Raw genomic sequence first — 14,337 nt, 5'->3', positions numbered from 1 at the left:
GTCTGGAATACCAGAGAGTGCATATCTGTCTGTCTGTCTCCTCCCCAAGCACAAAAGACTTTGAGCTCCTTTGAGAAAGAAGCTGTGTAAATGCAGCACAATTACAGCGGTCATTATTGCCGCCAAGGCACCGATCTGGGTAACGGGGGGATCTGCAGTCATCATGGGAATGGAGCAGCGGGGTCCCCAACTGACCTCTTGTGCTTGGTCAGTTCAGGCTCTCAGTGGGGGAGGAATCCCAGCTGACTAGAGAGTCAGGATCCGTACATGGATCTTTTCAGGTGGGTACTTCCTGGTTAGCTTTGCCAAACTGGTTAGAATGGTCTCAATCTCTAGAAGAGTGGTTCTCACATTCTAGTGAGTATCAAAACCACCTGGAGGTCTGTGCTCCAACAAAATGTCTGAGTCCCATTCCCAGATCTTCTAATTCACTTGGTCCAACCAGGGCACAAGAATCTACATTTCTAACCAGTTCCCAGGTGATACTGATGCTGCTGGTCTGGGGGCCACACTTTGAGAATCACTTCTCTAGAAAAAAAAGATCTAAATGAATTGATACCCAGCCAAGGAGAGACAAGCCTCCAAAGATGACAGAGCTGCTGGGCCTCAGGGCCTGCTCCAGGGGTCCGGGCCATGTGTGTGGTCTGGACTCCGTGGAAGGTTTCACCAGCTGTGGTGTTGAGCTGTAATCATTGTTTTTCTTCCAGAAGTGTGCTCAGTAGACTGTGGCACTCACGGCGTCTGCATCGGGGGAGCCTGCCGCTGTGAAGAGGGCTGGACAGGCGCAGCGTGTGACCAGCGCGTGTGCCACCCCCGCTGCATTGAGCACGGGACCTGTAAAGATGGCAAATGTGAATGCCGAGAGGGCTGGAATGGTGAACACTGCACCATTGGTAGGCAAACGGCAGGCACCGAAACAGGCACATATTGCTTTATTTTCATAAATCGTAGATCTATAGTGACGGTCGCGCATGGCAACTGGCTGTTCCTTCAGGGACACAAGTGCTCTCCCACATTTCCTGCTGCCTCTCCAAATCTCCCAGGGGATAGGGAAAGAGAAAAATGAGGTCCCTAATTGGGAAGGGCTTTTCCTTCTTTCCAGGATTCTGAGTTGAAAGGAAAGGGACCAGAGCAGATAAGAAAACCCCTCCAAACTTCCAATCTCAGGGAGGGAGAAATGCACATGCATGGGAAATTGTTGGTGTCTGGGGGTTGCAAGCACCTCAAGTCACTGTGGTCTGCAACTCTCCCCTTTTTAAATGCTCTCTCAGCTGGCTGGACCACTGGATCCCTGCTTGCTGGCAACAAGGTGAACTCACTAATTTTAGGCCAGGTTAGAGGCAGGCAGGACTCAGGTTCCCTCCGTAGCGGGTACCACCATAAGGTCCTGAGATTCCCCATCACCACCACCGTCATTCAATGTCTCCTCCTCTGGCCCCATTTTGTTCTCACTCAGCCACCTCTCTATAAAAGCTTCTTGACTAAGAACATTTTAAAGGTCATTTTCTTTGTTAAGAAGAAATAAGGCCGGGCGCGGTGGCTCACGCTTGTAATCCCAGCACTTTGGGAGGCCGAGGCGGGCGGATCATGAAGTCAGGAGATGGAGACCACGAGGAAACCCCGTCTCTACTAAAAATACAAAAAATTAGCCGGGCGTGGTGGCGGGCGCCCATAGTCCCAGCTACTCGGAGAGGCTGAGGCAGGAGAATGGCGTGACCCCGGGAGGCGGAGCTTGCAGTGAGCCGAGATTGCGCCACTGCACTCCAGCCTGGGCTACAGAGCGAGACTCTGTCTCAAGGAAAAAAAAAAGAAGAAATAGTTTTGGAGTTTCTTCATTTTTATTTTTCTCTCTTTTTCGGCACAATTGTGATTTAGGGTAGGACTATACTGGATTAAATGTACCTAATCATCCCTTTGGTAGAGGAGCTGGGAGCCGATACTCTTTGGCTTTCCACATCTCTCAGACAGTTGGAATGACAAAGTTGTCAACTTGAGCATCATTTTACCTCATTTTTACTTTTCTTGTTTAATTAGATCAGGCCTAGGATCCATTTTTATACCAAGCTGGCTAACCTACTTGCCTGCATGGAAATTCTCAAAGCCATTTCCAGCCAAACTACAGTTTGACCCCTTGAAGTTACCTTTGATCCCAGCCATCAAGTTGGAGACCCTCCCCTCTGTCCCAGCCTGACAACCCCAGTCACAGATGGGCCACCTGGAGTGAGAGACAGGGCTAGGAGCTTGCACAGGGCTGATACTTGAGATCAGACTCAGTTTCCCATGCTGTTCATTTGGGTGGTTATACAGAGATAAAGTGGACTGACTCTGTATTCGATTTCTTCCAGTTCCATCTGATTGGGCATCCGAGGGGCAGCATGCCAATCAGGGCCACGACCATAGCACTGGGACCCTGCTGGGACAGTCGGTTGGCAGTGAATTGTTTTTGCAATCTCTCGATGACGCTCCAGGTCTTGCTCCCCTGCAGCCGCTTTTATCCTCAGTTCCCTGCAGAGTCTGAGGAATAATTCAGAACACTTTCAAGGGAGGGCTGTGCACAGCCCTATACTGAGACAGTTCTTACAATAGCTTCCATTCATCAGGGGCATTCCTTTTGCTGTGCTATTGCATGCCTGGGTGTTATTTAAATAGAGATTCCCCTCCCCATATCTCCATTGCCCCAAATCCTCCCCTCAAAAGCTCTTGCCAGTCATCAGCATTGTGGTAGATAATCCTACTTTCTTTTAATTCATGCAATCCAACTTCACCTCCCCTTTGCTCCCCCTTCCCACATCTGGGGGACAGAGGGGCAGGGTTAGTGTTTCCACAATGATGCCTGCTGGCTCTCTCCTACCTACAATCTGTCTTTACTTTGGAAATAGCTCACAAGAGGGCAGTCCAGATGGATTTGAGCAGGAGTTGCCAAACTACGGCCAGAGGGCCAAATCTGGCCTGCTGCCTGTTTTTCCATGGCTTGCCAGCTAAGAATAGTTTTTACATTTTCTAAGGGTTGAAAACAAATCCAAAGAAAACTATTTCCTGGCATGTGACAATGATATGAAATTCACATTTCAGTGACCATAAACAAAGTATTATTACAGGACACCCACACCCATTCATTGATGCCTCGTCAGCTTCCATGCCACCTGTCAGCACTGAGTAATTAGGAGACCGCATGGCCCACAAAGCTGCTTGCGTGGCCCGTTATGGGAAAAAAAAAGAAAAGCTAACTACTGAATTGCACAAATCTTGATGGATAGAGGGGAGAAAAGCAAGGCAGGTCCACACCCCCATTAAGAAAAGGACACCAAATGTAGCTTGAAGGATCTGAGGGGTCTACTCCAGATATCACAGAGTGGGAGTGGAGAAAAAACAATAGATGTGCTGAAATGCTTCCGGGGCCCTTGAAAAAGAGATGGGAAGATGACAACTTTGGTCTCAGTAGAGAACAGCTATGAATTGGCCAACAAGAGAACATAGATGTTTCGGTCAAGCTAGCCCTTTGGGTGAGATAAGCTGGAAAAAGTGTTTCTGCTACTTGAAGTGTTTGGTACAGGTTTCACATCTTTGTGAGATGACATACATGAGTTCTTGAGAGACATTCAGAAAGTGTAAATTGATATGCCAGCTAAAGCTCCCAAAATGAAGAGAGTGCTGGTCCAGTGTAGTCTCTTGTTCCGAACGATGATCTCCTGTGACTTTAGAGTTTGTGCTCTGTATGTTATAAAGATCTTTACTACCAAAGCCTTTTCTTGTGAGAAATTAGGGCTCTGTGGCTTTATTAGTAGGACATGTTCCATCTCCTTATGTTATGTTCACTGTGGTTTTCTCAAAAACAAAGCCAAGCATACCTTGATCAGTGAGATTTGCCATTCAAAAACCAGAGAGATGTTCATGCATGCATAATTGCATCTTTTGCTTTTCTATCTCTGGCCCCCAGAGCTGATTTGTGGAGTTTTAGTCTTCTAGTTTGAGCAGACACTCCTGTCGTTTCATTTAAAGTAAATACCACAATTTACAAGCCCAACATCAGTTCTCCTCCTTGGGGATACTGACGGAGAGGAAACGGGGGCTCTTTGGTCCTTTCCAAGCGCAGCCTCAAATGCTATATTTTGAAAATAGAAAATACATTAAAATGACATGGTACCAAGTCAGCAAACAATGCATAGGGAAATTTCGGGTAAGGCAGAATTGTGGGAGTTAGTGTTGGACACTTGGCTTGTCTGTGGCCTGTTTTCAAAAGGTCATGGTGAGGTGGTAGTTTTCTTGGGGTCATTGCAAATAGTCAACTGAACAATTCACTTTAGTCCTTGTGGATTACATTTACTGTACTAAAAGAATCAAAAAGAGAAATGGGGAAAAAAGATGAGGACACAAGGACAGACTTCTAAAACTTAGGTGGAAGCCCCAGGATCAGTCCATGTTTGGTTAATGCCTTTCTGGAATTTGCAACCAAATTATTTATATTCGAAAATGTAGTAGAGATTGCTAAAGATTTAAATATAAGGTATAAGACTTCAATGTTAACTGTTAGAGCTAACTTATTGGCAGACTGGATTCTACCAAGCAATGATTGTTGTATAACCTTTTCCTTAAAAGTTAAATATATGGCATGGCTAAAATCTACAGAATTGTGTAGATAAAAAATATACTTGGAATACATATCAGCCACAATTCATGTGTATCTTTGGATTATATTAGCGTTTTTTTGTATAGTGTGCAGTTTACTCTTATGACTAGAGCAGACGGCACATTGTGTGGCTAGAAGAGGTTTATTCTTTAAACGTAATTTTAAAATGGGTTGTTGCTCCTGTCATCTGCCACCACCACCACCATCACCCCTTATTAATACTGGGACCTAGGCCAGGCACAGTGGCTCATGCCTGTAATCCCAGCACTTTGGGAGGCTGAGGTAGACAGATCACTTGAGATCAGGAGTTTGAGACCAGCCTGACCAACATGGTGAAACCCTGTCACTACAAAAATTAGCTGGGCATGGTGGTACATGCTTGTAGTCCCAGCTACTTGGGAGGCCAGTGTGGGAGAATCGCTTGAGCCCAGGGAGGCAGAGATTGTAGTGAGCCAAGGTCACGCCATGGCACTCCAGCCTGAGTGACAAAGCAAGATCCTGTCTAAAAAAAATACTGGGAACTAACGTCAAAAGGCCATGCGAAGGCTATAACACCAGGGCATGGAGGAGCTATAGAATTTGCATAATAATAGGTCAAAATCGCTAAGAACTATACATCGTAAGTGTAGATCAGTGTCTCATGAAGGGGTAAAGTAGATGTTAGCGTGTGTTAATGAGCAGAACAACTGGGCAAAATGCAAAAAGAAGCCAACATTTGCATTGCCGGGGAATCAAGGAGGGATGCTACATGCTAACTGTGGACTCTTGCAATTATCTCCTGAACATGGGCTATCCAGATATCTGCTCTGAATAATACAAACTAACCCGCAGACTAAATCTGCCCACACTGGGCACTTCCCAACCCTGAGTGAACTGTTTGGTATCTGGGTAGTGAGTAAAGGCTGCAATGGTTATTTCAACTTGTGTATTTTATCTATGTGGTCCTAACCTCCGATTTCATCTCAGAATCATAAGGGCTTGATTCCTAGGACCTTGTGAGGCTGAGTGACCTGCCCGGGTGCCAGAAGTCAGAACAGTTTTCTTTTCCTTGTATCACACTGGGCCCTTGTATTTTTCCTCTTTAATTGGTTGGGGAAAGAAATCAGTGCTTGTGATGTTAATAAGGAAAATGAATCTTTACCCAAGGTAAAACCAGCCGTGCAATGATCCGATGTGCTGATTAAGTGATTGTCATCAGAAGTAGGCAGGGTCACAGTCCAAGAGGGAGAGTGCTTCAGAACAATAGGGAACAGGTTGGGAAGAAAGTGACTGTCAGAATTAACCAACTTCAGGCTGAGGACAGCTGCTTCTGAATCTCATTCCAGTCTCATTCTAAGTTATGAAAACTTTTTGTTTCTTGTGGCTATTGTCCTTGAACACTTGAGCTTTCATGAGTCTACAATGAGATCAAGTTGAGATGAAATTAGCCACTGTGGAGCCATCCTTACCACCAGGCCTGTGGAAGCAGCTAATTCTCTGATTGGTTAATTAACCTATTCCTCCAGGGGCTCTTATTAGAACTATCCTTGGAGTTCCTTTTTTTATTTTAAGTGAAAACCTAAAGCGTTGGCCTTTCACGGATAAACATTATGGATAAACTTTTAACAGAATGCAAAAGCCGTTCCATTGCTGATTCTCCGCCACCACCCCCCTATAATTTGGCCAAAACATGAGCTTCCTTACTGCAGATCAGGAGTCACCACATGCCCAGAAGTTCTTTTTGAGTCCAGGTCACACAGTCTGCCAGAGGTTTCCTATCCAATCCCAGAACAAGGACTGGGAGGCAGACTTACAGAAACATGTTTTCACATCACTGCAAAAAAAAGGAAAGAAAATAACTGCTTTACAAGCAGCGAGAGTCTCATCACTGGAAGCGTTTGCTTTCTTGTCCTAGACGTTGAAGGGCTTTCAGCATCAGTTGAAACATAGACAAGATAGACACAAACTACATTCTAACTTTATGACTCATCGTTCTGTAGTTTAAATGGAAGCATTTTTTGTATTTCTATGTGATTTAGTAATGTCTGCTCATGTTATGAGCTCTCATCAAAAAGAAAAGAGGAGAAGAATTCTTGGTGTTTTAGCTCTGTGGGGAGACAGTGATTTGTGTCATCCTCTGCGCTGTTCCTTTACTGTTTCAGGGGAACTGGTTTGATGGACTAGCTTGTGGCTCACAGTGATGGGGCCAAGCTTGCTGAGTCAATAGCTTGATATAAGGTATTCCTTCCTGACTTCACCAGAGCAAAGAATTGAACAGTTTGGAACTCTTGAAACATAAACTCATGGATGAGAGTTAACACAAGGAAGATTCCAGGCTCAGAGAAAGCAGAACATGTAATAAGAGCTGTTGAAAAACCTGGGATGCATTGTCCTAATGTATAGTGAGTGTTCTGCACTTGAGCTTTTATAGAGAATCCACGTGCCTTCCAAGTCTATGACTCGGCTTTCACAATACGCACTAAAGATTTTCTATCAAAGGAGAAGGGAAAACAAAGTGGTTCCTGGAGAGCTGAGCTCCCTTAGATGTTTGTGGTGGACATCTTTCTTATCACTTGGTAGCCAATTCATTGTGGTATCATGAACAATAGACTGGCTGATGAAGGAGGACATCTGTGTTCTAGCTTTGACTCTGACATATACATTTTGTATATCCTGGAGCGAGTCACCAAGCCTTCCCGACCTCAGTTTCTCCATATGGCAAATGAAAGGGCTGGATCACATCATTGCCTTCCAGGGCATGATGCACAAACTCGAGATGCTTTTCATTGGTGTACAAATATACCTTATTGAATAGTCATGTAGGGCTTTTTAAAAATAGATACAGTATTAGGAAAAAATATAACTAGCACATCAAACTGATGATTATACAGCTATTATTGCTTAGGGAGGGGGCAAAAGTAGGTAGTGATATTAGGCCTGAGTAAATTTAAAGAAAAATATTAAGTAAATAGTACAGATATTGCAAATGTCATAAGTGCAGCCTGTGATTGACTGAATTTAGAACACACTTGAATGAGCTGATCTCTAAGGACCTGTCCATTTCTAGGATTTCATTACTTTTGATGCAGAAGCATATGAATGGACTATTCTAATGCAATCAAGCCTTTCTCTCTTCTGTAAAGCAGGTTTTCAATGTAGGCTCCCATAATATGCACTAAAGACTTTACATTCAAGGGATAGATACAGCAGAGTGCTGCCCAGCTGATGAGGCATTGTTGAATTATTGAGGATAGTGAATATGGAGCTTTTGTTGTTTGTTTGTCTGCTCACCTCAGCTCCAATTTATGTCTGGTTTACCTAGGGAATCTTTCGTACATTGAAAAACTTCCTTGCATAAGTTGAATCATCAGGCCCCACTTCATCCATTTATATTTTTTAATAAAAAGAAAAGACATGGCTCATCCATCCATATCTGCTTCACTTGAATCCAGAGAAATGCAAGCATGATAACAAAGTTTTTAAGAACACAGGATTCTGTGGCAAGACGTGGTGGCTCATGCCTGTAATCCCAGCACTTTGGGAGGCTGGGGCGGGCAGATCACCTGAGGTCAGGAGTTTGAGACCAGCCTGGCCAATATGGTGAAACCCCGCCTCTACTAAACATACAAAAATTAGCCAGGTATGGTGGCGCACACCTGTAATCCCAGCTACTCAGGAGGCTGAGCCATGAGAATCCCTTGAACCCAGGAGGTGGAGGTTGCAGTGAGCTGAGATCATGCCACTGCACTCTAGCCTGGGTGACAGAGTGAGACTCCATCTCAAAAAAAAAAAAAAAAAAAAAGCAGGCTCTTATGTCATTCTACCTGAGATTAAATCCTGGTAGCTTTTCTAATCTTTATGTGTCTCAGTTTCTTTGTCTGTAAAATACCAAATAGCACCTATCTCACTGGGACATATGTAAAGTACTTGGCACAGTGCCTACCATAAAGTAAGAGCCAGATACATGTAAGCTGTTATCATCATCACCATCATTGTCTAGTGCCAATGCAGGACAAATTGCCAGGTGTGGTGGCTCATGCCTGTAATCCCAGCACTTTGGGAGGCCAAGGCGGGTGGATCGCCTGAGGTCAGGAGTTCGAGACCAGCCTGGCCTACATGGTGAAACCCCATCTCTACTAAAAATACAAAAAATTAGCTGGGTGTGGTGGCGAGCACCTGTAATCCCAGCTACTCAGGAGGCTGAGGCAGGAGAATCTCTTGAACTCGGGAGGCAGAAGTTGCAGTGAGCTGAGATTGCGCCATTGCAATCCAGCCTGGGCAACAAGAGCAAAACTCTGTCTCAAAAGAAAAAAAAAAATTCTCATTAGACATTTCTTCCACTTCTAACCTCCCTTTCACAAATTTGCTTCCAATCCATCAAGAAGTTAGTAGCATGTCAAAATCACACCCACCCACTTTTCCAAACAAAGGTTGTTCAGCAACCTGCTGGCTTCTGGTTCTTACAGACAAACATAAACTGCCTCTCTTACCCAGAATGGAACCTGCTTATTTTACCAGATGGCCTCATTGATTGTATGTAGAAGAAGGAAGCTGGCATTTCTCAAGTTTGAGGATGCTGCCTAGCCAGCGTCTTAGAACACAGCATCCTGTCTTTCCTTCTCTTACTTCTTTTCATTCCTCATGACTCTCTATTCCAAGGTTATATTTGCATGGGCTCTGAGCATCAAGAATCATTTAGGAGACCCAAATTTGACTCAGTCAAGTACCACACATGCCTTCTGGAAAATCAAGACTCTCATTGATTCTGTCCCCATTCAGCCTGATAAACTTCACAATTACCCTCATTCCTTCCACGCTGCAATTTCTTGGCTCCTTTGGACCATGACCCATGTGTAATATCTGGGGATTCCATGCAGTTTTTTGGTTTATCTCCTGGGTTATCTGCAGCCACACAGGATACCCCAGATGTTCATGTAAGCAGCAGACTTTGCTTTTCCTTCCAAGTTTCCTGTCTAATTGGGTTCAATCTTTACCAACCCTCTTTTTTCATAGCATTCTATTTCACGAGCTCTTCTTTAAAAGCTTGCTGTTATTGCCTTTGGAAAATAGAATGCCATCATCTTGAAAACCTGCCAGTCAAAAATGGGGTTTATTGCTTGCTTCTTTATCCTTTTCACCATGCATTTATATGCATTGTTATAATCAGACCCACAAGAGGTAACCACATCATTGGCTATTATTGAACTTTTCCATTAATGGGTAATAAAGAACCCACACAAAATAGCAGCTACACGAAATTTAAGTATTTCATCATAAACAGTCTCAGGATAATTAGAATGGATTAAGTTACAAGAGAAAATGCATTTAGTTAATCTTCCCTCTAATTAAAAAAAAATCCCTAGTTTTAAGTAAAGTGTTTGTTTTTAAAAACATATTTTCATTGTAATCAGTAAAGGAGAAGCCTGTTTGGTCCCCAGTGATAGGATGAAACATCTGCAAAGCTACCAGCCAGTGTTTTTTTGGTTTTTGGTTTTGGGCAGGGGTTTTATTATTAAGGTCCTTAAAGAATGAGTCTGGTCTTTTCCCATTGCTGTTACCAATAGCCTCATTCCATAGTCCATGGTAGCATTACTTTCTGTTCTGAGATCACTGATGATGTGGTTGACTCCCCTTGACCAACACGTGTCAAATGAGAAGATTAACTCAGCAGATGTTTATATATTCTGACTGAGCTGGGGTAAGAGTCAAGATGAAACTGGTAGGTGACATGAGAAGTTTTCAAGATAGAACGGACACACGCTCCAGCCCTTCATGGTGCTATTCCAAGACAGCTAGGACCAAAATCACCCTAAGCCCTACAAGTGTGTCCCACAAATAAGGAATCATTCACATCACCTCGCCAATTTCTTGGCTCATCCCAACTGCAAAGCTCGCTCCACACTTTCACCCCAAGGGCCTCTGGAAGTTTCCAAGAGTGTCTCGCATGCTCATATTTAACCCAATCTGATTTTGCAAGCCTGGTCCCTTCATTGAAACCTGCTGCCTGAGAAATACACTTACAGGGACTCCTACAGCACTGCCCCTACTGCCAGGATCCATGCCAAGGATGTGATCCCCCGTGCCGGCAGCACCATTGGTGGTCACGCTACTGAAGTCCTGCTGTGTTTACACAGTAAAGGAGAGAACACCACACTCCCCAGCTTTATCAACTGGTCCAAAGTTCCTTTGAGAAGACAAACCTTCACTTTTTGCCAATAGTGGCTCTCCCATACATCAAGGTTTTGTCCCAGCGCTGAGCTGTCGAACAGACACCACAGAGTCCTTTTTGTATCCTCACCTCTCCTCACCCTTAGACAGGCTCTCAACCCAGGGTAGTGGAGGATGCTTACAAGTTCTTTAAGCTCAGCTAGTCTCTGAATCCCAGTTTATACTCAGTCAGGACCCCTACCATTTAGATAAGCGGCTCTTTAAGAAAATCCTTTTCTCTTCATTTAGGTTAAGGGTTGCCTTCATTTTCAGCCAGCTCAACTGCAAATGCACGAGCCCCTGTGATCTCCCTCCTTCATAATAATCGCATCCCAGTTGGAATGGAGAGGGGACTGCTTACATATCCCCTAGACTCCAGGTTCCAAACAGTTTCAGCACAGCTCTTTGAGGCTGCTCCATTTAATCATGCATGAGACCCAGCACCATGCAGTGCAAACTGAACATCACAAAAACTGTGTCCTGCCAGTCCCCAGAGAAAGAAAGGGTTAACCAATGGTCTAGAGACAGAAAGCCCCACATAATTGCTGCCCAGGAGGAATTAAAAGAGCTGAGAATCCTGAGCTATACATTCCAAGTTTAGCCACCACAGCACCTGGTCAAATTAGCAATGAAGTTGGTTAGAGGTTGGCCCAGAAGGGTCATCTTTCCAAAGCTGTAAGCAGAGGGAGAAGCTCTGATAAGTGTGAATTGCATTTCATTATTTCAAAAATTATGCTTTAACTTCAAGAGGGATTGCCAGACAGCCCTGTCTAGGTGTCTAGAAACAATGCCAGGGAGTGGGGGAGTCCCCAAGATTACAAAATAACCACCTCACAAGCACAGAGGAAATGTTTGTACCTGATTTTATTCCAATAAGTTAGCCAGCTGTCAATCACCGGTCATGCTATTGCATCTGAAACACACCCTGTCTAATGACACAAAACTCAAAACGGTGGCTTCTGCTGTGCAGATAGCATCCTGGCAACAGGGCAAGGAGATTGTTTCCCTACATTAGGTGTGTGTGAGCCCAGAAAGCCTAAATGTCACTGATGATTGCAATCCCTGTGAATAAGAAAAGAGATTGAAGATACCGGAGGCAGTGTGAGAAACTAGCTTTTTCCTATTAATCCCAGCAAAGCAGGCAAGTCAAGTTGGGTCCCTTAAGCATGTTACTGTCAACTTCTTGCTATTTGTTGAATATGAACTGGTTTAACTTTTTGCTTCCATTTAATGGGGCCAAGAAAGATCCGTATCTATTCACTTACAGACCTGCTCCCTGGAGGTCTGATACAGGAAATGTTATCATATCCTAGAGAGAAGCCTAGCACAGACAACGGTCTGCCCAGAATTAAGCAGTTTAAAATGCATAATACACAACAAAACCCACTCCAAATTTCAGTCATCTCCCATGTTATGTTTATAGAATGTAACATCTTTTCTCTTTGCTATTAACATTCTTTGTCAATGCTTGGCTATGGCTGGTTTTATGCATTCCAAGTTTTAGGCAGTGTGGGGAATTATTTAGCAAAAGAATTAAATACCTGAGATTTGGGATCAAACAGGACTGCCTTCAAATCCACCTTCCATCACTTGCAAGTTGGGTCACCTTTAACAAGCTATGTGTCTTCAGTAAGCCTCAGTTTTTCCTATCTGTAAATTGGGAATAATAAATAATACCTATGACCTACTGTATTGAGGATTTCACTGATGGAGAGCACTTAACATATGCTTGCTACTCTGTAAATGTTAGCTTAAAAATTATTAACACCACACTTTCATATCTTTACTGTAGTTTCCCAAATGTCTCTTCACAGAGTGAATGGTTAAGAAAATTGTAGAGATAGCAAACAACCCAAAATTTCCCAAAGGGTCCAAAATTCCAGAAAGAGAAGCCAAGGGTGCCACACCTCATGTGTCCACACAGGTGCTCGTGGCCCTCCTCCTATTTCACTGTTCCAAGAGAAGTTCCTTGGAACACCTGGTTTCTATTCCCTTCAGAAGGGAGCACAGGGAGAGAGAGGAAAGCAGGAAGGGATATGGAAATGGCCCATTTAGGATCCAATTGCTGGTTTTAAGAACATGGTGTTCTAAACATCAATAAGAAAGCCACACACATCATCCATGGTAACGTGTCTGGGGTCTACACCACCTCCATCTCTTTCCAGATGGGCAGTGATAACTATATTCAATCATTTGGGAAACATTCATTGAGTACCTAACATGTGCCAGCACAGTACTGGGTGTGACACGTAAGCCACCTCTGTGTGAATATCACCGAGGCAGCAAGGACAAGAAAGAAGTGGTTTGCAGAGGGTGGTAATCATGGGAACTTCAGACCTCAGCTGCCCTTTTGCCCACTTGAGACTTTGATGTTTTCTAACCCAAGACACCCGTCTCAGTGTTTCTGTCAATAATTTTTGGTTAATTTTTCAACATTGTCCTTGCTCAAGCTTCCCAAGGAGATCAATGTAAGGATGGAGGCCTTTAACTTCAAACAGTAGTTTAAATTCATTTGCAACACAATGTAATTGCATAAAAGAAAGTAGTCAAGTATCAAACTGTATGGATACACACAAATGACTCCCTCATAAGTGTTAATATCTTCTACAATGGAGGAAACTTAGTTAAAGCAAATGAAGGTTGCAACCCATTAAAATTTGATTTTCCCTCCTATCCTTTTTTATCTTTTAATCCTCCGTATATGGCACAACTTGTTCTGTTAAATAACACTCATTAATGAAATCTCATCTTCTCTTAGCTATATCTATTTTCTTTATTTTGAAACCTTCAGATGCTTATAATCTAATTTAGTTAGATTACTGCTTGGACATCTCTAAGTAGGAAAACTTTGAGCTTTTAAGGTGGAATTACTGACAAAGGCTAGAAGTGGGAGAAACCAGTTCTCTTCCCATTTCCCCTTGGTAGGAGGTGGTTGGGCAGGCCTTTCCTCTGTAAGGGGACTGGGCCTCCATTTGGATAATGAGGGCACTATGAATTAAGGATCTGTGTTGACTCGGGGAAGGGGATGGAGGGAAGAGCCTCTAGAAAGAGTTGTAAACTCAAATTCCCATACATGGGGTAGGCGAGAATGATGTAAAGTGAGTGCATTCAACAGGTCGTAAGAGGCCAGGGAGTGGTGACAAACTGGAAAGTGAATGTCCCATCTGTGGAGGGCAGACATGACCCAGCTCCAGCTGAACATGGCCATGTAGAAATGCAAGCCTCGTCTTCCCAAAATTTCCAATTTTTCAGTAGAGGCCAGATATTGGGATTGTTGTGTATGGTCTCCCAATTTTCAAATGCTGGCAAGCAACTAAAAATGTGCTAAAATGTTGTGCAGGCCATTCAAACAAGACTAGGGGCCAAATGGACCGCCCATCTATGACTACTCACACCTCCCTCCAGGGCAGGATTAGTATTGAGTGAGGAAGCATCATTTGCCTGGATTGAGACTAGGACAGCTTTGGCTTCTCTTGTTTGATGCCCCATCTCTCCTTGGTAACTGGTTTAAGCTGGTGGGAGTC

At 43.8% G+C, this 14,337-nt stretch overlaps 1 protein-coding gene across 9 annotated transcripts in view; it reads left to right on the top strand.

Annotated features, from left to right (window-relative positions):
* TENM2 (teneurin transmembrane protein 2) overlaps positions 1 to 14,337 on the top strand; it is a 1,389,831-nt gene that overhangs the window by 1,252,510 nt on the left and 122,984 nt on the right. For 6 of the 9 annotated variants that reach the window (XM_030825333.1, XM_012505108.2, XM_030825352.1 and 3 more), the window contains one exon: positions 708 to 920. In XM_030825333.1, coding sequence (XP_030681193.1) covers positions 708 to 920 — 213 coding nt within the window. The remainder of the gene's footprint in view (positions 1 to 707; positions 921 to 14,337) is intronic. The other 3 variants (XM_030825348.1, XM_003268632.3, XM_030825365.1) reach the window with 1 other exon arrangement.

The sequence above is a fragment of the Nomascus leucogenys genome, chromosome 2 (genome assembly GCF_006542625.1).
Source record: "Nomascus leucogenys isolate Asia chromosome 2, Asia_NLE_v1, whole genome shotgun sequence".
NCBI lineage: Eukaryota > Metazoa > Chordata > Mammalia > Primates > Hylobatidae > Nomascus > Nomascus leucogenys.
This window is presented reverse-complemented; position numbering and strand designations above follow the sequence as displayed.